The sequence below is a fragment of the Pongo abelii genome, chromosome 2 (assembly GCF_028885655.2).
Source record: "Pongo abelii isolate AG06213 chromosome 2, NHGRI_mPonAbe1-v2.0_pri, whole genome shotgun sequence".
Classification (NCBI taxonomy): Eukaryota; Metazoa; Chordata; class Mammalia; order Primates; family Hominidae; genus Pongo; species Pongo abelii.
Genome location: NC_085928.1, coordinates 124,698,684 through 124,724,232, shown reverse-complemented (window position 1 = coordinate 124,724,232; position 25,549 = coordinate 124,698,684). Strand labels below are relative to the sequence as shown.

General features: G+C 36.1%; 1 protein-coding gene across 18 annotated transcripts in view; it reads left to right on the top strand.

Annotated features, from left to right (window-relative positions):
- RBMS3 (RNA binding motif single stranded interacting protein 3) overlaps positions 1–25,549 on the top strand; it is an 861,233-nt gene that overhangs the window by 781,179 nt on the left and 54,505 nt on the right. For 11 of the 18 annotated variants that reach the window (XM_063721655.1, XM_063721652.1, XM_063721660.1 and 8 more), the window contains 1 exon segment: positions 1,860–1,907. The exons of the other annotated variants lie outside the window; for them this stretch is intronic. In XM_063721655.1, coding sequence (XP_063577725.1) covers positions 1,860–1,907 — 48 coding nt within the window. 18 annotated transcript variants of the gene reach the window in all.

Sequence of the window (25,549 nt, the reverse complement as noted above, 5' to 3'; positions counted from 1 at the left end):
CATCACAATAAAAAAAAACTGAAAATTAGCTAGGCATTACATTATTGTGTGCCCTATAGTCCAACTACTGAGGAGGCGGAAGCAGGAAGATCAACTAAGCCCAGGAGTTTGAGGTTACAGTGAGCTATGATTGTGCCACTGCACTTCAGCCTGAATGGAGTGAAACCCTGTCGAAAGAAAGAAAGAGAGAGAGAGAGAAAGAAAGAAGGAAGGAAAGATGTAAATTTGCATGTGTGGAGTTCAGTATCAACTCTAAAGAAGTATTATAAGGCTAGAGAGAAATATAAAACAAGTGTGGCTATTTCCAGGTGATGGGATTAGGAGTAATGTCTATTTTAATCATTATGCTTTTCTACATTATCCAGCTATTCAGCAATAAACATTATTGGCTTTTATTATTTATTTTAAAATGTCATAAGTATATTCTTGGAAAATGTCTAGTAGCATGGTCCAATAATTAACTTTTTTTTTTTTTTTTGGTTTGGAGTGGTAATGTGTGATTGCAATTTTTCAAAAGGTACTAGGAGTTACTACTATTATTTTAAAAATTGGAAAAACTTTTAAAATGATTCTAATTCTTCTAGATTTGGGGATTATAATCAACTCAGTAGTTCAGGTACCTGTTGCAAGAAACAAAATAACTCATGTGTCTGGTTTATTTGCATTTGAATCTTTTGATCATGTTTGCTTTTGTTGCTCAAAGTGCCTTGCAATGTTCAAGTTCTAATCTGTCTTCTCACATGCCATTTACTCAGGAGAGAGTGATTAAAATTGACCTTTTGTGGCAAGGAGATGAAAGTGAGAAATACGTGATAGTCCAAAAGTTGTTGCATGGGTGGAAAAAGAAAATTTGGGATTTTTGCTTTTAATAAAGGTCATATAAAGGGAATAAGAGTCACACAAGAGCATCTATTTAACCATGTGTAGGCAGTTGATTTGAATCTAAACAATATCAAGTTTCTTTTAGAGTTTACCCCTCCAAAGGGAGTGGGGGCAAAATTAGAATTTTCCATTTTTAGAAGGGGACTCTAGGCCTATGCCATATCCCAATCTCCTTTTTAAGATCCCTGGCTAAAGAAATTCCAGTGAACCAAAAGCTCTTTTTTCATCTTCAAAAAAGCAGATATATTTTGTCCCATGTAAGCCCTAATTTTGAAATGATTGCCATGTAGTTTAATTAAGCTTTATCTAGAATTTGACACCTTCAATACTAGGAGATTTGGGATAAAGATAACCATCATGTTCAATAGATTCTGTTCTGTGTATCTCTGCTCCCACAGTTACAATACATAAAGCTTTTTGGCCTTGAGGTGAAAGCACCCTCCGCTCTGCCTCACTGACAACCACTAGGATCAGAGCTGGAGCTGAGTAATAAATAATGAAATTTTGCCTTCAAAATGTGTTAGCCTCCATAGAATATGAGAATGTACAAATTTTTTATTTTTCTCTTTTAAATTTTAGTTCTTTCTTTTGTTCTCCAGGACTTTGTTTCATATCATGCTCTGGGCCCCCTCTAGATGGGCTGCCTTGTAGAACTCTTTTGTCAGCCAGAGAGGGTAAAAGTTTTATATTGATTCCCTAAGGGAGGTACCAAACAGGCTGTGGAAGATGACAGTGTTTCAGGACAAACTGTACTGTCCCAGCAAGTCTAACGGGACCTAATAGCATGTACAGTATTGTGGTAATAGGGACCATAGTATCAAATGCAAATGAGGAATCCTAATGCCTTTACTGCTCTAAGGCAGGGGGGTCAGGCAACCATATGACACACAGCAGACTCTTCCACGTGTTAGGGCTGATTCTATTTTATTTTCTTTTGTACTTCATTGCATTCTTTCTCATGCTCTTTTCATTCAAAGATTCAATCCCAAGACAGGATTATGATACTCCACCAGCTGTTGTGTCAGGTAGGAAAATTCTAATTCTTTTAAGACTGGATTGGAGGGGAGAGATGGAGGTTGCCTGTTTTTTTCCCAAACTCTTTAAAGCAGTGATTCTCAACAGAGGTGGGCGCAGGAAATTTGAATTCCAGTTTGCAAGGGGGCATATGTAGTTCAGAAACATAAACTTATAATTCAGTTATATGTCTGGAAAATAAATGTGTTGCATTTTAAATAGAAAGTAAAAACTCAAAACCATTTTATGTGTCAAGGATACACAGAAGATAGAATCTGTGTTCTGTGTATCAGTGATTCTCAGTGTTAGACACAGTCATCAAATTCCTGAAAAGTGGGAAAATAATTTTATGTATAGCAAAAGAGGGTACAGATTAATAAAAAATAGTTTGAGAAGCACTGCTTTAGAGACCAGAATTCTTCTAAATTGGAAAATCATCCCATTTGCTTGCTCAGCACCCTGCAAAGGGTCTGCCACATAGTAGGTACTCAATATAATTGTTTGTTGAATGAATCTACACTTCATATTTGTTCCCAAAACGATTCTTTCGGATATTGAAAGAAAAGCTGCCATTATTCCATTTATACAAAAAGGTGGCAGAGGTTGATTTGAAAATATGTTAGTGTCTTGAGGGTTTTAACTAGCAATATTTGTTTCATAAAATTGAGTAGTGCAGTTTGTAATAGGATATGTCTATGTAAAGAGGTGGATTTTTATTTTGAACTGCACAGATCTTCTTGTGCTTTCATTTTAATTTTGAATTTTGATTTATTGCAAAGAGAAAAATGGGCACAATTTTTTATTTCAGTAAATTTTTTAATTAAATAAAATACTGGCAATCTGAAGAGCATGAATTCTTTGATTCTTTGACATGTCAGACAGCAAGGTCATAAAATACAAAGAGAAAAATGCATTGGAAAGACAGAAGAAACAAAGGTCAGAAATAGACTGAAAGACCCCATGGAGCAGTTGAATCTGTCAACCTGCTGGTGGTTTTCAAGCAGGGGAAATCTTGCTTTTGGCCACCTGTTTGCTTGACCCAGCATCTGAAGGGTAATTCTTTTTTAATTTCTTGTAGCCTTGCTTAGTTATGTTCCTGGCTGAATACTCATCTTTAAAGTTCAATTAATAATGTCCCATTGAGGAAGAATAAGTTAGCATTTGGCTGAGAAGTCATTTTGGTCCTCTTTAAGGTCTCTACAATAAATTGCCACTAATGAAAATATCACTTAGTTTTTCCCAAAGTGTATTTCCTGTCATATCTTAACATGCCAATTTCATTTAGGATTTAGGGCCCCTGGGAAGAGACTATATTTCATACATGGTACTTTTGTTTAACAAGATACATCTACTCTTGATAATTTACCAATATTTATAAAAATAAAAGACACAAACTGGAACTTACTTTCAACTAGGTTTCCTGATTTTACTTTCAAGAACATAATGAAGAAAGCAAGAAAATCATTAAAAGTACTTATCAGAAATCAGTCATAGGTCAGGCTCTACGTAAGTCAATTGAGGCAGAAGATCTGGCTGAAAATCTAGGCTCAGGAGTTCTCACCTGATTGCATACACAGGGCCACTGAAAGTTCTAGAGCAGATAAATGACTTGATAAAAGCAATGCTTTAAGAAACGTAATCTGAAAGTTGTGTGTAGTCTTTAGCAAGAAGACATAAAAATCACATGGAATAGTTAAAAAGATTAGATATGATATATTGTATTTATAATAAAAAATCATCCTAGGTCCCTAGCAGTGGAGTACAAAGGAGGGGGACCCAATATAGAGTTAATATGAAAAATAACATTTTGGGAGATTTCACAGTTATTTTCCCCTTGTAGGATTTAATTGGTAGTCTGACATAAGTTTCACAGACTTCTTTGGTCTACATCTAAATAGAAATAGACTTGCCTTTCCAAAATGCTTGTTAATTGGCTGGTAGGACAACTTCAATGACTTTTGAGAAATTGAATATGCTTTTCTCAACCCTTGGCCATATCAGGAAAGTGAAACAGGCAATAGCATTGTAATATCTCCTTCCCAAATCTTCCAATATGTCAATATTGGACAAAACAAATAATCAATTCTTTGCCAGTGTAGAATCTAACTAAACTGTTTTAATTTATCGAAGTTGAGATATCTGCTTGGCAATTTACAGATACATAACTTAATTTCATTCAATCAATATTTCAACATTTATTGAACAACTTCTGAGTGCTAGACACTACACAAAAGTACTGGGGATACAAAGATGAACAGAAAATAGACCCCTGATTAAAATATTATGGTATAATATTAGACCATTATAACATTAATAACAACATTTATTTGTGTTTTTTTTGATGTTAAATGCATGAAGTATAGAGAATCAGGAATCTAGAAAGAATATTTGAAATCCTCAGGAAGACAAATACTGTTTGTTTTTCTGTGTAATATTAAGTGATGTCATCTTCTGAGAGTGAGTGAGAGATGACATATAGTAAGGATTTAAGAAGAACAGAGATTTGGAAAACTATGGCCTGAGAAGGCCAACTAACAATCCATAGAATTTTGAGGGGTACTAGTGGGGGTTCATTTGAAGCTGTGGACTATGTATTTGTGTGATTAATCTGTGAGGATGTTTGATTTTCTGCGGTCACGATCAGTAGCCAAGAGGGCAGATAGGCAAATTAATGCAGCATTAGTATTTACTAGGCGACGTGAGGAAAAGGAGAGTGTGCAATTATGATATTGACAAGAAAGTAGTTGAGTGGCAAACTGTGGGTTTAAGGAATAATAAAGAAGGAAGAAAAAAGAAGGCAGTGGTAGATGAGAGATAGAAAATAAAATATAGAGATTAGCAGTTTCAATGAGATGTAGAATGTAGTCAGTAAAATACTTGGATTTAAGATTTTGGATAATGAACTATTTCTTGGCAAAGTTTGAATCACGGGAGCAGGTGGCCACAGTGGATTTGAGGTGAAAGTGACAGAAGTTAAGGGAGTTCATTAATGTGAACATAAAAAGTGACTAATGAAGTGGGGGTATTTTGCATATTTTAGTTTTGTTTTGTTTGTTCTTTGCCATTAATAAATTATACATGGCTCAAGAATATTTTACTTAGGAAGAATCTGAGTTACATATTTAAGCTTCAACAATGAATATGTCTTAAAAATAATAATAATCTGGGAAGAAAGAGTTAAAGCAAAAATGGTGATGTTCAAAAGAAAGAAGGAAGCTTGGGAAACAGAAGCATCTCTGATTTATTTCCCTGGAGTCATCTCTTGTTGCCTACATCTCTGCTAGGCCTTACCTAGCTCATTTCAAGGAGAGAAGACAGAAGGCTGAAACTTTCCTCTACATTTTCACACCAAAGCAGGAATCTATTCTCTTTTTAGTATTTCTTTTCCATAACAACTATAACTCCTTTAACAATCCTCCTCTCTTGAGCAAATGTTAGTGAAAAAATATGTAAAGGCATAGTAAAATACCATTTTCTATACATGGTTGGGTTTTATGCAACACCTATGAAAACCGAAGATAATTTGTAGTCAAATTTTTATTTCAGTTGTTTTGAGCTTAATTTCCTTGAATGACATCAGCATGAAATCAAGCAAAAGAGACTACTATCACTAGAGAACTAAAGTAGAATGAAAATCTGTCCTCTTTTTCTAAAAAGCTTTGAGTTCAGAATTTGAACCTAGGTTTGAAAAAAAATTTTTTTTTAAAAGAAAAGAAAAATGGGGCCTGAAAAATACACTGAAAAGAACCTGTAGAACTTGTGGAGCATATTTTCATTCTTTGCTCTAACCTTTTATGCACCAGCTGAAACAGGCTTAAATAATAAGTGTTATCAGTACAACTTCATAATGAGATTTCTCAGAAAAAGTTTGCATAAATCATAATATACTGGTCCAATAAGAAATTTTTAAATGTCTGATTTCTAACCATGGAGTTGTGCTCTACGAATAAAGTTCTTCGTTGGAGTACTTGATGCACGTAAGACAAAATTCACTGTTATAAACAGCATGCACTTTCTCACATTGTTTTTGTTTCAGCAATCTAAGTTTGCATTGGAAAGCCTCATTAATTTGGAATTTGTGATGTCCAAGCAAATATTTAATTGAAGCCTATTTTTTATGCTGCATCTTAGGTGAGAATTACTGTGTAAAACTATCCTCTATCATCTAGAGGAGGGAAAGGCAGAGTATTTTAGCTGCTTCAAAGAACAAGAAGAACAAGACCATCTTTCAAGCTCTAAGCAACATTTGTTTTCATAGATACCATGAGCTAATTACAAATAATTTCCATCTTTTAATTAAAAATTAAGTCCATTAGTACCTCCAATTAGCAACAATTAGCCATTAAATTGTTTTTATTGTAAAAGACCTGACACATTGTTATGTGTTCCCACAAGCCACACATGAAAATCAGTTTCATTTTTTGGCTCAAATACTGTGCATTTATGTTGACTACAAAACTGTCTTTCTTTAAATGAGTTAATTGATTTTTTTCTTCGTAATAAGTTCTTAGAGACTTTGCTCTACTTATTCTTCATTTATTCAACTAATATTTACAGAGTACCTACAGTGCTACAAAAAACTAAGGGTAGGTCCATTTCTTGCCCCCAAAGAACAAAGATTCTAACAGAGTAAAAGGTTATAAAGAAATGTCATATAACATAGTATATGACAGACATCATAGGAGTGGTCTGCAGAGCAGGACTCTGTACATGATATTTGCGCAAGTATTTGACAAATAGGCATGTGAATGCTGAGTTATTGTGTTCCTGCTGGTGCATTTATTTTGTTTGCTAAATTATAAAAATGGAATCATTAAGAATTTTCCTATGGGACCATAATTGTTATTTATGTATAAAATAGGCAACTAGATTGGACTAATATATAAACATCACTGTTATTTAGCCCAGGTTGTTTTTTGGTTTTTGTTTTGTTTTGTTTTCAGAGGATGGGATAGGTGGGTGTAAAATTCTATGCCTCATCTTCTAATCCAGCAAGCATTTCCTGTAAACTTCCAGATAGTAAATATTTTAGGCTTTGCAAGCCATACAGTCTGTGTCATAACTATTCAACTCTGCCACTGTAGCATGAAAGCAGACACAAGCTATGTGCAAATAAGTGAGCACGGCTATATTTCATTAAAGCTTTATATGCAAAAACAGGCAGCAAGCTGGATTTGGTCTGTGGGCTATAGTTTGCCTACCCCTGCTCTCTCTAATCAATTTATTTTTATAGGTATTCCAAACTAAATACTATCACTGATATTCTTTATAATACATATGAAGTGACCTTCCCTTAAAATTCACATTTTTGAGCTTTTTTATTTCATAAAAGACAGAAATATCAGAAAATCTGAGATGGTAGACATTGAGATGGAGGTTGAGAAAAACATTTATTAGTGTTTTAGTGTGTACAGAATAATTGATTATAATAGTGATATATTAAAACCCATTAAGAATATTTTTATTTTTTATATTTTATTAATTTTTTAATATTTTCATTATATATTGGTCTTCTAGGACTTATAGCAGCAACAGGGGATCATCAAAATCAGGAAAATCAAACATATATTCTGTTTAATATTCTCCTGGCAGCCTTTAGAATCCTATACTTTTAGAAATTTAGAGAAAAGGTGAGAAATATATCATCCCAAAAGATTTGTAGTAAAATATATTTGACATCTTTGTCACACCACCTGAAGCAGTTTCTGTTACTGTTGTGATTGTTGATTAGTGTCCACTGAAATTACTCTTGATCTGCCAGTATTTTACCTATTCTGTTTCCCCCTGGGTAACTGCTTCCCTGAGTACTGTGTGCTGCTTTGCCATCTGATCATAAGGGAAAGCTTTCCTGGTCTTGTCTAAAAGCCAAACACTACACAGGGCAAGCCTGGGATGGCTGGAGATATGACTATCCTCTGTGGCAAGGTCAGAGAAAAACGACGCTTAGTGATGCAGCACACACATCAAATCAAAAGGCAGCCTCTCAAAATGCTTTCTGCAGTAGAATTTTTCAGTGAGTGGCAGCAACTGACTTAAAGCCTCCCGCAGCAGCAGCACACAGCATCACTTTGTGCCTCAGTCATCTACAAAAGGACAGAGCCTACATAATACGCAGCAGAACACTTTCAAGACAACAATGGACTTTAAAGTAAGCTAATTGCATGTGCAGGAATCAGCACATCTGGTACTGAAATCACATGGTTCCCGTTTTAAATCAACAGCACAAAGTGGGCACTTGAGGAGCCTGTCAGAGAATATAGTCATGAATTGACTATGTATGATTCAGCCCTTGCCAGAGGCATGCGAGAGACATCTGATTCTGGAGAGATACTGCCTAACAAACATGTTAACAGTTCTCTAGACCCTATGTTAAATTAGTTTATCAGAATGCAAAATGCCTGAACCATAAAATTGGACGTCCCTATTGAAATGTTTTCTCTCAGTTAAAATTTAACATCTTAACCTCTTTTTTCTTAGAGAAGCAATATATTACACGAACATTTAAACAACGTTACCAGCCTTTTGAGATGCCACAGCAAACATAATTGTCTGTTATTTTACACAATGTCTTTTATATAAAGAAGCAAATGATTAATAGATCCTTGAGTTCAGTGTCTCAGCAAGTATCTCTCTCCAGATGAATGAATATACTTATTTTTAACTAACAATGTAAAATACCCAGCTTAATCTATTTCCCCTTAGCCTTGGTTATCAGGATAGTTGGAATTAGATGGAGTACATTGCAAGTGTTCCTGGTAGCATGTTCTCTCTATTGCTCTTAAATGTTCGTTGATTTGCTGGTATTTTTAATTGTACTTCTTAATGCAGTGCTTAATTTTGTAAATCTTCCACAAATTCAACTTGGAAGTACAAAGCTTCTAATTCCGTTAGTAAAAAATAAATGAAGAAATACTATTGGGCTAACGGGAAGTTTGTGTGCTAAACATCTTAGGAGAAAGACAAAATGAAAGATGATTTTGATTGTGTGTTGATCTTATCTAAAAATTTACCGCCAGACACTGTTTGTTTTCATTCTCACACATGAAGTTTTAAACAGGAAAAAAGTATGGTAGAAAAAATCAAAATGATTTTTAGAATTCACAGGGTGTATGTGATTTCTGGGTCATATTATTTAATAATTATTTAACAATTAGAGTTACTTAAATTTTCTGAAGCTTAGCTTTTCTCTCCTTAAGAGTAGAGTATATAATCTATTTATTACCTCTTTATGTATACACAACAATAAAAGGATTAATTGAAAGGGTATGTCCAAAGTACCTAGTAAGGACATGACTCATGATCGATATTAAATAATTGAAGCTTCCTTTCTGCTTCCTTTCTTTGCATTCAGGAAAGTGTGTTAGGACTTTTTGAAGTATCGCTAATCTTATATTTGCTATGTTAGATTAACTGATCCAAAGAAAGGAATCTTTTTAAATAGTTTCCAAACTCAATATCTAAAAATAAAAGAAATAGTAAGAAAGTTAATTATATTATCTTTCTTATTGGCCAAACTATTATGATATTACTAGGTGAATTAATATAATAAATATAAATATTTAATAACATGAAAAAGAATGTTCATAATGCACAGTGAAAAGATGACAAAAGTGAACAATCATTATGATTTTGAAGCCTAAAACATACACATGAAAAAATCTAGAAATGAATGCATAAAATTATTTTCATATGTTTTCAATTTCTATTTCTAAACTTCTTGAAATGTTGCTTTGCTACACTTATAATTTATTAAAACTTTAATAACAGTCTTTGAAATGGCAACAGTTTTAAGGAGACATTTATGTACCAGAAAAACATGACTGTATGAAAATGAAAATAAAGATGATGATAATGAGTGTGGTGATTATATGGATGATAGCAGTAGCAGTGGTAACCTCTAACATTTTCCCCACCTCCACTCATCACATCTCAACATTAAGGCATTTAGGGCAAGATTAAAAGAGACATTATATCTCTATATAGAATTGGCAGAATTTTTGAGTGATTCTATAATCTAAATTCATTAAATTTTATGTAAATTCATTTTCCACCTACCAGAAGATCAACATTTCCACAACCAATAGTTAATGCCGCTTTTCATATTGAAATCACATTTCAAATGATATATGATGTTTCTTGCATGCAGCAGTTGGAACAACCTAAAACCTTCCCAGTTTATATTATGTGAGACATCAAGGCTCTTGTGGTTTACAGAATTGATATGACATATTTGAAAGGGGACCGCATATAATACACTTTTAATTACATATTATGTCTAACTTCTGCAACTTAGACTACTACTATATACACATTTTTTTTTTACTTTTCTGCTTAAAATGAAATCTGCTGTTGATTTGTTTCCCTGAGCTGTAATTACAAAATACTTATACTTACCCAATCAAACTGATATAACTTCTAAGTGCTTTTGCCACCCAAGATATTGTTTATTCTTCCTTCCTTTCTACCACTGTTTTATTTATTTTGATCATGTGGAATATATCAGTATATTATTTTTTATCAGGCAACTTTATGTGCCTGCTCTGAGTCTAGCAGTTTGCCCAAGAGACTCAGATATGGGAATGCACAGGACTCCAGATCCAGGAAATATGAATTTTATTCATAGTTGAGCAGTTACATTAGCAAATAAAATATGAAGATTTGGTAAAAATTATAGAGATTCTTGAGATACTTGTTCTGGAGGGTTGAAGCCTACTAGCCAAAGAAAACTAAGGATCAACTATAGTCAAACATAGTTAAGTTCATTAGCTTGCTGAAACAAGGGAAAATATATGCCAGTTGAACCGTGGAGCATCTCAGAAAAGGAAGTCTGGAAGGGCTTATTACAGAATTAGAGCTTGTGCAGTAAGACTTTGGGAAGGGTTATGAAGAAGTGACCATTTGTTCCACATTGAGTGATATCTGGAAATGAGGGGCAATTGAATGATTGTGTGTCTTAAGTGTTATTTAGTAGTTGGGAAGAAGAAAGAAGGGCTCAAGTTATCATTGGCAAAGATGCAGCCGTCATTAATGTTAGACAGAAAAAGGAGATGTTTGATTGTTTAGGTTTGCAGAATGTACCTGTCTCTCTTTTATCCACCACAGTCCTTGAGTGGCCTTGTCTGAAAATTGTTGATAATCTTCGAAAATTGTTTAGTTGGGAATGCTATGACCTTGCAAATAGCTACCAGCTAATTAAAGGTTATTTGAAAGATTTCCATAAATTCTTTCCTTATCTCAAGGGCAATTATAATATTGCCTAACAAAAATATAGCAGAACATTAAATGTCCTTGAAGAAATATAAATGCAAACATGAGAGAGGGTAAAATAGTGTTTTATTCATCACGTATTTTATTCATCATATAGTATGTATTCATCACATACATACTATGTTCTAGGCACTGTACTTAGTGCTCTACGTGAATTGATTTGTAACATTTGATTGTCACAATCATTAAAACAGGGAGTTTCTTTGTCCTCTGCAAATTGGTTCTTTATAAGCTCAGCTGGACCCACACTCATATTTATGCTCCTTCAGCTGTTTCAGCCTTTTTCACCTTCTTAAGTTCCAAACACGAGTCTCGCCATTTATGCTAAAAAATGGCTCTTTCTTTATGAGAAGATCAGTACCACGTTATATGATCTTCAAATGTTTGTTTCTTCATTTTTCCCTTCTTCCTATCTTCCTCTTTTGTCAAGCCATAGTCCTCTTTTTGTCGATGTTAACCCCTCCTTGTATGTTTTTTATTTCATCTGTCTCAATCTGTTTTTATGGTCTTATAGCATTGATTGCCCTCTATCCCAGATGCACCTTCTTCAATATATATTTATTCAATGATGATTTTTCCTATGCTTGATGAAATGTATAGATCCTTTTTGCCTCAAGATTCTCATGGTGCTGGTCTTATGACACTTTGCTTTTCTTCATTTTTTTCTCAATGGCATCATGTGCTTCCTCACTTTTAACTGTTATATAGATGACCTCCAAATCTATATTGCTAAATCCTGTCATCTATTTTGGTTTCATGCCAACGTTTCCAACTACTTCCTAGATATCCCCCATCCACTCTTACCTGGCCCATTTATAGTTCAAACTTCTTATTCACAATTTCAAATGTCTCATAATCTTTCTTCTCAATCCAGTTTCTTCTGCAGACTTTCCTAGGGTTCAAGCAAACCTCTGTAAGCATTCTTTCTCTATGCCAAGATGTTTTAAGTGTAGCTACAAGTTTAAGATTGTTAGAGTCTTTGACAGTAGCATAGAGCTCTTCTCTTTGGGGTAAGAACCATATGATTTAATGTTATACTAAGCTTGGAGTCAGATAGGAAATATTTTACAAATTGGTGAGTTCTTTTTCTTTTAGCCAATGGTGCTTAAAACCTCAGAGGTGTTTGATGTACTCCATGCCACATGCAATCTTCCTTTTTCATGTAGATTCTATTTCTACAATGTATTTTGAATCTGCTGTACCCATTCCATTCTATTACCCAGGTCCAGGCTGGGTTCTTATTACATTCTAGTTTTATTATTTGAGTGTTGTTTTGGTGTCAACACCTAGCACTTCTCTTTCCTATTCATCCTTCACACACATTCTAGAATAAATTTTGAGATTAACATTTAAAAATGTTTATCTGCAAGAATATGTTAATAGAACAATTAGGAGTTACCTTAGTAGATAGCTATCCCTACCATCTGATCACTGCCAGAAAGTAGGATACAGATCAGATTTCTGAATCTAAAGTCATCTTTTCTAACAGCAGCCCTCCAACTCGTAACCAGTATATACCAGAAATGTTACACTACTCAAAGCTATAGTTAGCTTATGGAGATTTTTCTACAGGGAGGCAGGTGTAACAACTATGTCATACCGCAGAACCACAGTATGATGATAGTTGCCCATTGGCCTCTGCGTGAGAGGAGATCTAAAATTTTTCTGGCAGGAATATTGCTCTTCCTGCAGCTAACATCGAAGTGAAGGGGTATGTGTCTTGAAAGGAGTCAGTGGGTTCTCATTCTTCTTCGCTTCTTCCACTTGAGTCTATCATCCAATGCCGATTTCAGCTGATAATTTAAACATATGGTCCTGTGTGTAGCCAGCAGCAAAGAAAGCTACTTCCAAGTACTTTTCAAGAAACATAACAATTTCAAAGTCACTGCCACTCATACCTTTCAGAACCTTGACTAAGAGAAATGATATTTTTGGAGAAATATTTGGATCTTATGCAGTATATCCATTTTCCTTGGATATTCTAAGTTAGATCCTTGGATTAAGCTAAGAAAAAAAAGCTGTTTTACCTGGATGACTGCATTCCACTGGACCCCTGAAACTGCTCTTCATGAAGTATGCCTTGGCACAGTACCATTTGTTAATGTTTGAAGGACACTATAATAAATAGCCCTTGGAAACTTGCTTTGCTATATTAAGACTGTTATTCATTAGACTACACAGTGTCTGCTCCTTTCAGACTCACAGGAGAAACATCTCTCTTCCTTCCATATTGGGAATCGTTCTTCAATGCACCTAGCTTATTTTCTTACCTAATGGACACAGTGACTTGTATAAATCATTGCTAACTAACTCTGATAACGTTTTAATAGCATTTATTTAATTAGCCTGTTTGCTGACTTCATCATACTCTCTTTCCTTTCACCTCATTTTTTTCACTTATTGGACGTTGCAATATTTTATACAACCTTGAAAGCTGCCTTAAATAGTTTTGGGCAGCAAGGTGGACTATAATTAAATAAATTCTGGAAATGGAAATGACTAGTGTATTATTTTTCTCTGTTAAGAGCCACAACTCAAATGCTACAAGAATTAAGAACTTATCAGCCTTGTGTTCAAGGCCTGCCACAGTATAATCTTCAAGCTACTTTCCCAACTAGTTTTCTTTCTGTCTGCTTCATGACTCTTCTTTCACTAGTCACAGTTATTTGTAGGATGTGTTTAGTGGCGAGTGCTTGCTTTCTTGTCTTTGCTCATGCTCACTTTCCACCTGGAATTTCTTCCCTGCCACACCTGCCATCTCTGTGGATCAAATCTTGTGAGTTTCTTTCCGATTTTCACACTTTATTTTGAAAACTCTCAAAGTTTTCTGATACCACCTGATGAATTCCACCTTATGTTAGATATTTGCACATTCCTCACTATCTTCTCTCCAACCTACCTTTAGATTATAAGTTCCTAGAGGTTTGGAGATCAAGGGCTCTGCCATTCCTTTTATCCCTTGTGGTATTAAAGCTCAAATTTTTGATATAAATAAGTCTTTAAGTAAGAACTCACCCTCAATTATATACCTCAATGTTGGCTTTTACTCTTAATAAATGTGGAGGAAAAAAGTGGGGGAGGGAGGTAATACTAGGCTAGTCAGATGCCTGAATTTTCTCTCACAGTTCTAAAATTTAAAAGTGTCTTTCCAGAAAGTTACTCTAGGTAACTGCCATCCCTTGGCAGGACTAGCACAATATCCATCTAACTGGTCTGGCTGATTCAAGCCTTCTTTCCACTCAATTCATTTTCTCTACAGCCCCAGAGCCACGTTTCTGAAACAAACACGACATGTTTGAAATCCTTTCACAGCTTTCAGGACATAATCCTCAGTCCTTAGCCTGTGCAACAAGGCCCTTCATGATCCTGATGCCTCCTTTTTCACATTCATCTGTTACTACTTCTGTTCTCCCGCCATAATGAACTGCTTTCAGTTTCTGGGATGGGCCAAGCCTGCAGGGTCTTTGCATAAGTGGGAATAGATAAACATGAGCAAATCCTCATCTAGAATGTGTTTCCTTTACTCTTCAACCTGCTAATGCTGGCTTGTTTCACAGCAATTGTCTCAGATGTTTTCTTCTTCTTGGAAGGTTCCCTTATCCTTTTGTCTTGTCTTAGAGTTTTCTCTCCCCTTAGATGTCTGGGAATATCTTTATTGTAACATTAACACACTGAATCACCATTTCCAGTTTAATTATCATTTCTCCCCTCTAGAGTAAAGGCTATAAACTCGTAGAGCAGGGATTACTCATATTTACCTTATTTCTCCATAATCCAGCAACATCTGGCCCATGGTAGGTGTTTATTAAATATTCATTGATTGAATAAATGATACCTATATGTAAAAATGCTGATTTGTTAGACACACTTTCTACATAAACCTAACTTTCTCTTCAAAAGATTAAAATAGCAAGAGGAAAACAGACTCAGAATTCCCAAGAAGTCTGGAAATGTGAATGAACAACTAAGTGCAGAGAGCTTTCTGAAGGGGATAGGAAAAACTCGTGACAAGAAAATGGAGTTGGGAGGATGTGAAAGGATTTGGAGACAGTAGAATAATTGGAAAATGATTCTTATATGAAATAATTTAAAATATTGGTGGAAATCTACAATGTGTCTATTAGAAATATGAATGCCCCTTCTGCAATGTTGCTTATCTGAAAGGTTTCATTTTCTTATTTTCCCTAGATAGCCATCATATTCATTTATCTTACTAACATCATCATAATTGATTCCCCAGTGTCACCTTGTAAAAGTACTTTTATACTCTTTTCATTGCCAAGATCACTCACACGTACGCCATTGCAAACATACACTGGTCCCAATGACGTCACATCTTTGCTTTATTTTTATTTTTTTAAATAGATTCTTCAATAGCCTATGTTATGCCTTTTACAGATTCTCTGGACACACATCAGGTGCCTCACCATCATTGTTAATGGTAATCAGAGCAAGTAATGTCTTTTAGTTCTTTTTCATTAATGAAATGGAATAGCACCATATTCAGTCTGTTAGTGATACACTATTACATCAAGAGCTTACTGAAGAAATGCAGCCAGCCTGTGTACATAGGGCTGGTTTTCCTTAGATAGGATTTTCAGCCATGATCAAACACGGCACCCTTTCATCTAGCAGAAAAGTTTGCTGTCTTCCCCTCTTTCTTTCTCATTTGCTTTGTCCTATTTTTTCTTGACAGTCTGCAAGAAATATCATGTTTTCTAAATGACATTGAAAATTCTTGCAGATTAGGTATTCAAAGGGATAAAATATCAATTAATCTTTTGAAAGCCTTTCTTTTTGATGGTTCCTGTCTGTGGATTTCAGTTTCTTGAATTCCTTACTCTCAAAGAAATGTTTTTCCTCTTGATTTTTCTCATTATAAAACTGGATATAAATGTAAAGTAAGCAGTCATTCTAGGTATTTTTTAAATTCCTTTAGCATTCATGCAGAAAAAAAACTCCACTGTTATTTTAATCCCTTTAGGAAAGTATGTTTGATTGATGCCCTTGAACTTGGCTAGTTTAGGCAAAATTTGAGTTTTTTTTAATCCTCTAAACTCAATTGAATTATATTGCCCTTAGCTTATACTTTATAAGGTGCCTGTTAGCTTTAAAACTCACGCTATCGGCATTTGTGCTTATCAACAAAGCCATTTAGACTTTAAGTTCATTTGAAGAATTAAATTAATGTGATGCTAAAGTGTCTATGTGTGTATAGGTCCCAGTTCCTAAAATAACTTTTCTTAGCAATCTCACCAAGAGTGAAATGCCGTTAGTGGGCTAAAGGAAAGTACATCAACTTCACAGGCCTTATTCTAGAATCAGTAATTTGTGTGTTAAAAAATGAATATTAAAGTAGGCAATACAGCTGATGCATTCTTGTTAAATAAATCATGAAAGTTCAGCTTTTGTGTTCATTTCTGCAGTGAGTTCCCTTCATTACCCCTTTTTCACCATAGTCCATTCCTGAGTGGCCAGACATAATGAGAAGATACGAGAATTTGACAGCTCAGTAGAAGTACCTCATCCCATCTCAATGCTGAGCAGGCAGCATGTGGTGAAAGAATGAATACAAGTTTTGAACAAGATGAGCATTTAAATCCCAGCTCTTGCATGGACTCTATGTATGGGTTCTCTGAAGCTGTCTTACCATCTGTAAAGAAGATAATGACAATACCCACAGAGATATACTATGAGAGTTAGATGAGATATTGGCATAGTCATAATAGATATTCAGTCTTTCCCACATCACAGGATTCCAAGATTTTGACTTAGCATTTTCAATTTTTTAAACCAATAGTTCTCAAACTGTGATCCCAGTCTAGCAGCACAGCATCTCCTGAGAGCTTGTTAGACATACAGATTCTCAGGCCTTGACCCAGATCTACTGAACCCAAAAGGGTTGGGCAGGGGGCGAGGGTGGAGGTGGAACAATCTGATTTCTAAAAAGCCTCCAGGTGACTCTGGTGCATGATTCTGATGGTGAGTTTGAGAACCACTTAAGCCAATCAGCAAATCACAAACATTTGCTGTGTGTGAATGGGGAAAGGATAAAATGATTAAAACAGTGGGAGGTATATAAGTTCATTTTCATGATGCTATGAAGAATTACTCAAGACTGAGTAATGTGTAAAGGAAAGAGGTTTAATTGACTTACAGTTCTACAGGGCTCGGGAGGCCTCAGGAAACTTAAAATCGTGGTGGAAGGGGAAGCAAACACATCCTTATTCACATGGCAGCAGCAAGGAGAAGTGCCAAGTAAAGTGGGAAAAGCCCCTTATAAAACCATCAGATCTCATGAGAACTCACTATCACGAGAACAGCATAGAGGAACTGCCCCCATGATTCAATTATCTCCCACCAGATCCTTCCTGCAACATGTGGGGATTATGGGAACTACAATTCAAGATGAGATTTGGGTGGGGACATACGCAAACCATATTATTTCACCCTGGCCCCTCCCAAATCTCATGTCCTTACATTTCAAAACACAATCATGCCTTTCCAACAGTCCTCCAAAGTCTTAGCTCATTCCAGCATTAACCCAAAAGTCCAAATCCAAAGTCTCATAGGAGACAAGGGAAATTCCTTCCACCTATGAGCCTGTAAAATCAAAGGCAAGTTAATTACTTCCTAGATACAATGTGAGTACAGGAATTGGGTAAATATACTCATTCCAATTGGGAGAAATTGGCCAAACCAAAGGGACTACAGGCCCCATGAAAGTTCAAAATCCAGCGGGGCAGTCAAATCTTAGAGCTCCAAAATGATCTCATTTGACTCCATGTCTTACATCCAGGGATGTGGTACAAGAGGTGGGCTCCCATGGCCTTGGGCAGCTTTGCCCCTGTGGCTTTGCAGGGAACAGCTCCCCTCCCAATTGCTTTCACAGGCTGGAATTGAGTGCCTGTGGCTTTTCCAGGTACACAGTACAAGCTGTTGGTGGATCTACCATTCTGGGATCTGGAAGACAGTGTCCCTCTTTTCACAGCTCCACTAGGCAGTGCCCCAGGGGGGACTCTGTGTGGGAACTCACACCCCACATTTCCCTTCCACACTGCCCTAGCAGAGGTTCTCCATGAGAGTTCTCTGTCCCTGCAGCAAACTTCTGCTTGGACGTCCAGATTTTTCCATACATCCTCTGAAATCTAGGCAGAGATTCTCAAACCTCAATTCTTGACCTGTGTGCACCTGCAGGCTCAACACCACGTGGAAGCTGCCAAGGCTTGGGGCTTGCACTCTCTGAAGCCATAGCCCAAGCTGTACCTTGGCCTCTTTCTAGCCATGGCTGGAGCAGCTACCACAGAAGTCACCAAGTCCTAGGCTGCACACAGCAAAGGGACCCTAGGCCTGGTTCAGGAAACTATTTTTCCTCCTTGGCCTCTGGTCCTGTGATGAGAGGGGCTGCTATGAAGACCTCTGACATGCCCTGGAGACATTTTTCCATTATCTTGGTGATTAACAGTTGGATCCTCATTACTTATGCAATTTTCTGCAGCCAGCTTGAATTTTTCCCTGAAAATGGGTTTTGCTTTCTTATTGCATTGTCAGGATGCAAATTTTCCAGACTTTTATGCTGTGTCACCTCTTGAATATTTTGTGGCCTAGAAATTTCTTCCACCAGATACCCTAAATCGTCTCTCTGAAGTTCAAAGTTCTACAGATCTCTAGGGCGGGGGCAAAATGCCTCCAGTCTCTTTGCTAAAGCATGGCAAGAGTCACCTTTGTTCTAGTTCCCAAGAAATTTCTTATCTCCATCTGAGACCACCTCAGCCTGGACTTCATTGTCCATATCACTATCAGCATTTTGGTAAAAACCATCCAACAAGTCTCTAGGAAGTTTCAAAGTTTCCCACATCTTTCTGTCTTCTTCTGAACCCTCCAAACTGTTCCAACCTCAACCTGTTACCCAGTTCCAGAGTTGCTTCCACATTTTTAGGTATCTTTAGAGCAGCACCCCACTACACAGTACCAATTTACTATACTAGTCTGTTCTCATGCTGCTATGAAGAACTTCGTGAGACTGAGTAATTTATGAAGGAAAAAGGTTTAATTCACTCACAGTTCTGCAGGACTGGGGAGGCCTCGGGAAACTTGCAACAATCATGGTGGAAGGTGAAGGAAATATATCCTTCTTCACATGGCGGAAGGAAGGAGAAGTGCCAAGCAAAGAAGGAAATAACCCCTTATAAAACCATTAGATCTCATGAGAACTCACTCACTATCCTGAGAACAGCATGGAGGTAACTGCCCCCATGATTCAATTACTTCCCACCAGGTCTTTCCCACAACATGTGGGGATTATGGGAACTACAATTCAAGATAAGATTTGGGTGGGGACACAGCAAAATCTAATCAGGAGGGAGTTAAACTGACAGTAGACTTTTTAGTCTTGTGTAGAATGTTAATTATTCTTTATCAGTCAAACTCCTTCCTTCCAGAATTATACATATATATGTATAATATATATTAATATATATTTTTATATATAATATATAATATATGTATATATATAATAAGGTATATATATAATAAGATATATATATATTTATCTTTCTTTTATGATTTCCTTCCTTTTGCATGACTTTTTTTGGAGACCGACATAATTTCACTTAGGTTGGAAATGAGTGTATTGGTCCCCTTGGAGAGAAATAAATAAATCCCTATTTGAGTTTATCCAGTACAATAAAAACTATCAGGATAAAATGATATATGTAGGAAGTCCTAGAAAAAATGAAATCCAGTGATCAGTACCTTTGCATAGTGTGTGTATCCACTATGGAATAGTTGGTTATAACTTTTAGAGTTCTAGAGGTCTAAAACCAGCATGATAGCTCATTCCTCATCTCTTGGTCTGAAGAGGAGGGAGCCACAATTGTTTATAAACATAACTGCACTGAGGTGGGGTGTATGGGTATGAAATCCTAGTGTTTCTACATGGTTACTTTATGTAGGTTTTACTGAGTTAAAGCTCTGTTTTTAATATGGGTCAAGACTCATATATATATATAATACCATACCAACAAGCCCTGCATCCCTAGCATGATCCTTTGAACCTCTAGTAACTAGAGCAGTAACTAAATTGGCCCTTTTTATTTTCCACTGGTGTCAATACCAGCTAAGAGGATTACATCGTGCTTGGATATTAAGACTCTTTTCATAACTGAAAGCATCTAATCCTGATTATTCACTGTTTGTATTTATAAAATATATAAAACTAGAAATAAATCTCTCGACTGAGGCCCAAATATCACAGTCAAATTAACCTTCCTTGACTACTGATTCACTTCGACTCACAGCTAATGAGGACAGCTCCTTTTTTTTTTTTTTTTCTATTTTTCTCTCAGTGCCTGTAGAATAAATCCTACATAGAACTGGAAAGAGATTTTATTGTGCGTATATTTACTTATCTCCTGGGCCCTTCACATTGCTTCCAGTTCTGTATCCCCTGTGCCCTTCACAATTGCTTCCAGTTACTTTGGGGATTTTTTTTTTTTCTGTTTTACTTTCCTGTTCAGAATGCAAGATAAAATCCCATGGAAAAATGATCAAAATGTAAAGTACTCAACACAAAATTATAACTTAAATTTGATTTATCTTTTGGTCATATAGATTTCCTTAGGGAACATATTTAAACATCATTTCCCAAACATTCCCTAGAGTAAGAGATCTGAAATTTTGTAGCCTAGTAAAATCACCTTGTGAGCATTAAATGCCCGAATGCCCAGGCTACAGTCCAGGCCAATTAAATCAGCATATCTGTGGGTGGATCCAAGCATCAGTAATTTATTAAATCTTCCCAGGTGATTACAATGTAAAGCCAAGTTTGAAAGGATCCTAAAGGATTCCTCTCAGTCTTATGCGATATTAGTGTTGTACTCAAACAAACAAAAAACTTCTAAGATTTACCACCTTTGGGAAATGTAGCAGACTGTTTTTGTCTTCTTACAAACACTTAGAGAATCACAATGAACATTTTCACATTGGCTGGGCTCGGTGTTTCATGCCTGTAATCCCAGCACTGTGGGAGGCCGAGGCAGGTGGATCACTTGAAGTCAGGAGTTTGAGACCAGCCTGGGTAACAAGGTGAACCCGCATCGCCACTAAAAATACAAAAATTAATTGGGTGTGGTGGTACATGCTTATAATCCCAGCTACTTGGAGGCTGAGGTGGGAGAATCATCTGAACCCTGGAGGCAGATGTTGCAGTGAGCCAAGATCCCACCACCGTACTCCAGGCTAGGTGACAGAACCAGGCTGCCCCCCTCCAAAATATATATATATATATATATATTAAAGGCTGAGTACATAAAGGAAGAAAATGGATGTAAAGAATGAAGGAGGACAAGAGAAAAAGTAACTCACACCTCCAAGAAAAACTGAAAACCTATTTAGCTTGGCTTATTTCATCATATTTCAAATTTGTTTGCTCAGATTTCATTATATGTAGAACACCTGTAAAAATTTTATTGGAACACATCTTCCATAGAATATAATTCAGAAAATATGGATTAAAAGGATCCACCACGAAGTGTGTTTCTGAAATGCTTATTAAAAACCCAGTTATATCAGATCTTACTATACTTTGCTGTCATATTTGATATTTAAAATAGTGTGTGAAGTATAACATAAGACTTCAGGAATTATGTGAAGTATCTAATAGAAATAGGGTATTTAGATCACAAGCACCATGTGAAATTTAGTTTTAAAAAGTCAGTCTCCAAAAATTAACAGAAGAATTAAATGAATGGTATGTAGAGGACTCCAACGTTTATTAACACTGGAAAGGGAAATCCAATCAGGTAAGAAAGTAGAGTGGTATGATAGCAGAAATACAGTGCCAGGATACATTAGATCTAGTGGCATGTGCAGGATAAGCTCAAACAAACTGGTTAGTCTGGGACTATCCAATATCCCATTTCTATTATACTCATTCACCATTTTATATTCTTTTCTCCCGGGCTTTTCTAAAAACTTTCTTTTTCTGAACTTTATACCTCTGGAGCCTATCTAATCAGTTGTGGTCTATAGTTTCTTCTTTCCTTCATGAAAACTAACTGGTAACCTTTTCTCAGGATTCTCCCAACTCCTTCTTGGGGGCCAATTGTATGGTAAAATACTGATTTCTGAATGCATTAACATTTCTTTTTAATTTTCTTAATTTTATTTTCCCATAAGTTACTGGAGTACAGGTGGTATTTGGTTACATGAGTAAGTTCTTTAGCGGTGATTTGTGAAATTTTGGTGCACCCACTAGCAGTATACACTGCACCATATTTGTAGTCTTTTATTCCTCACTCCCCTCCCACTTTTCCCCCTTTGTCCCCAAAGTCAATTATATCATTCTTATGCCTTTTTGTCCTCATAGCTTAGTTCCTACACATCAGTGAGAACATATGATGTTTGATTTTGCATTCCTGAGTTACTTCACTTAGAATAATAGTCTCCAATCTCATCCAGGTCACTGCAAATGCTGTTAATTCATTCATTTTTATGGCTGAGTAGTATTCTATCATATATACATACCACAGTTTTTTTATCCGCTTTGTTGATTGATGGGCATTTGGGTTGGTTCCATGATTTTGCAGTTGTGAATTGTGCTGCTATATAAACAAGCATGTGCAAGTATATTTTTTGAATAATAATAATTATTTTTTTCCTCTGGGTAGATAACCAGTAGTGGGATTGCTGGATCAAATGGTAGTTCTACTTTTAGTTCTTTAAGGAATATCCATCCACACTGTTTTCCATAGCAGCTTTACTAGTTTACATTCCCCTCAGCAGTGTAGAAGTGTTCCCTGATTACTGCACCCACACCAACAGCTACTGGTTTTTTTAATTTTTTTATTATGGCCATTCTTGCAAGAGTAAGGTGGTATCGCATTGTGGTTTTGATTTGCATTTCCCTGATCATTAGTGATGTTGAGCATTTTTTCACATGTTTGTTGGCCATTTGTATAACTTCTTTTGAGAATTGTCTATTCATGTCCTTGGCCCACTTTTTGAAGGGATTGTTTGGTTTTTTCTTACTGATTTGTCTGAGTTAATTGTAGATCCTGGATATCAGTCCTTTGTCAGATGTATAGATTGTGAAGATTTTCTCCCATTCTGTGGGTTGTCTGTTTACTCTGCTGACTGTTCTTTTTTCTGTAAACAAAAGCATCTTAGTTTAATGAGGCCCGAACACTTTACCTTTGTTTTTATTGCATTTGCTTTTGGGTTGTTGGTCATGAAATCCTTGCCTAAGCCAATGTCTAGAAGGGTTTTTCCAATATTCTTCTAGAACTTTTATAATTTTAGGTCTTAGGTTTAAGTGCTTAATGCATCTTGAGTTGATTTTTGTATAAGGTGAGAGATGAGGATCCAGTTTCATTCTCCTACATTTGGCTACCAATTATCCCAGCACCATTTGTTGAAAAGGGTGTCCTTTCTCCACTTTTATGTTTTTGTTTGCTTTGTCAAAGATCAGTTGGCTGTAAGTATTTGGGTTTATTTTTTGAGTTCTCTATTCTGTTCCATTGGTCTATGTGCCTATTTTTATATCAGTACCATGCTGTTTTGATGACTATGGCCTTATAGTTTAAAATCAGGTAGTGCGATACCTCCAGATTTGTTCTTTTTGCTTTGTCTTGCTTTGGCTATATGGGCTCTTTCTTCGTTCTATATGAATTTTAGAATTGTTTTTTCTAACTCTGTGGAAATGATGGTGGTATTCTGATGGGGATTGTGTGGAATTTGAATATTGCTTTTGGCAGTATGGTCATTTTCACAATATTGATTCTACCCATCCATGAGCATGGGATGTGTTTCCATTTGTGTCTTCTATGATTTCTTTCAGAAATATTTTGGAGTTTTGCTTGTAGAGGTCTTTCAACTCCTTTGTTAGGTATATTCCTCAGTATCTTTTTTTTCAGCTAGGGGTTGAGTTCTCGATTTGATTCTCCACTTGGTCGCTGTTGGTGTATAGAAGAGCTACTGATTTTTGTACATTAACCTTGTATCCAGAAACTGCTGAATTCTTTGATCAGTTCTAGGAGTTTTCTGGAGGAGTCCTTAGGGTTTTCAAGGTAAATAATCATATTCTCAGCAAACAGGGACAGTTTGACTTCTTCTCTACTGATTTGGATGCCCTTTATTTATTTCTCTTGTTTGATTGCTCTGGCTAGGACTTCCAGTACTATGTTGAAGAGGAGTGGTGACAGTGGGCATCCTTGTCTTGTTCCAGTTCTCAGAGGGAATGCTTTCAACTTTTCCCCATTCAGTGTTATGTTGGCTCTGGGTTTGTCATATATGGCTTTTATTACATTAAGGTATGTCCCTTGTATGCCAATTTTGCTGAGGGTTTTAATCATAAAGGATGCTGGATTTTGTCAAATGCTTTTTCTGTATCTATTCAGATGACCACGATTTTTGTTTTTAGTTCTGTTTATGTGGTGTATCACATTTATTGACTTGTGTATGTTAAACCATCCCTGCATCCCTGGTAGGAAACCCACTTGATCATGGTGGATTATCTTCTTGATATGTTGTTGGATTTGGTTGGCTATTATTTTGCTAAGGATTTTAGCATCTATGTTCATCAAGGATATCAGTCTGTAGTTGTCTTTTTGGCTTGTGTCCTTTCCTGGTTTTGGTATTAGCGGGTGATGCTGTCTTCATAGAATGAATTAGGGAGGTTCCTTCTTTCTCTATCTTGTGGAATAGTGGCAAAAGGATTGGTACCAATTCTTCTTTGAATGTCTGGTAGAAATCTTCTATGAATCCGTCTGGTCCTGAATTTTGTTTTGTTTTGTTTTGTTTTGTTTTGTTTTGTTTTGAGACAGAGTCTCTGGCCTCACTGCAACTTCTGCCTCCTGAGTTCAAGTGCTTCTCCTGCCTCAGCCTCCCGAGGTGCTTGGAATACAGATGTGTGCCACCATGTCTGGCTAATTTTTTGTACTTTTAGTAGAGACGGGATTTCACCATGTTAGCCAGGATGGTCTCGATCTCCTGACCCTTGTGATCTGCCTGCCTCAGCCTCCCAAAGTGCTGGGATTACAGGCGTGAGCCACTGTGCCTGGCCTGGACTTTTTTTGTTGTTGCTGGTAATTTTTTAATTACCGTTTCAATCTTGCTGCTTGTTATCGGTCTGTTCAGGGCATCTAATTCTTCCTGATTTAAGCTAGGAGGGTTGTATTTTTCCAGAAATTTATCCGTCTTTTCTAGGTTTTCTAGTTTATGTGTGTAAATGTGCTCACAGTAGCCTTGAATTATCTTTTGTATTTCAGTGGTGTCAGTTGTAATACTCCTGTTTTGTTTCTTAGTGAGGTTATTTGGATTTTCTCTCTTCTTTTCTTGGTTAATCTTACTAATGGTCTATTAATTTTATTTATCTTTTCAAAGAACC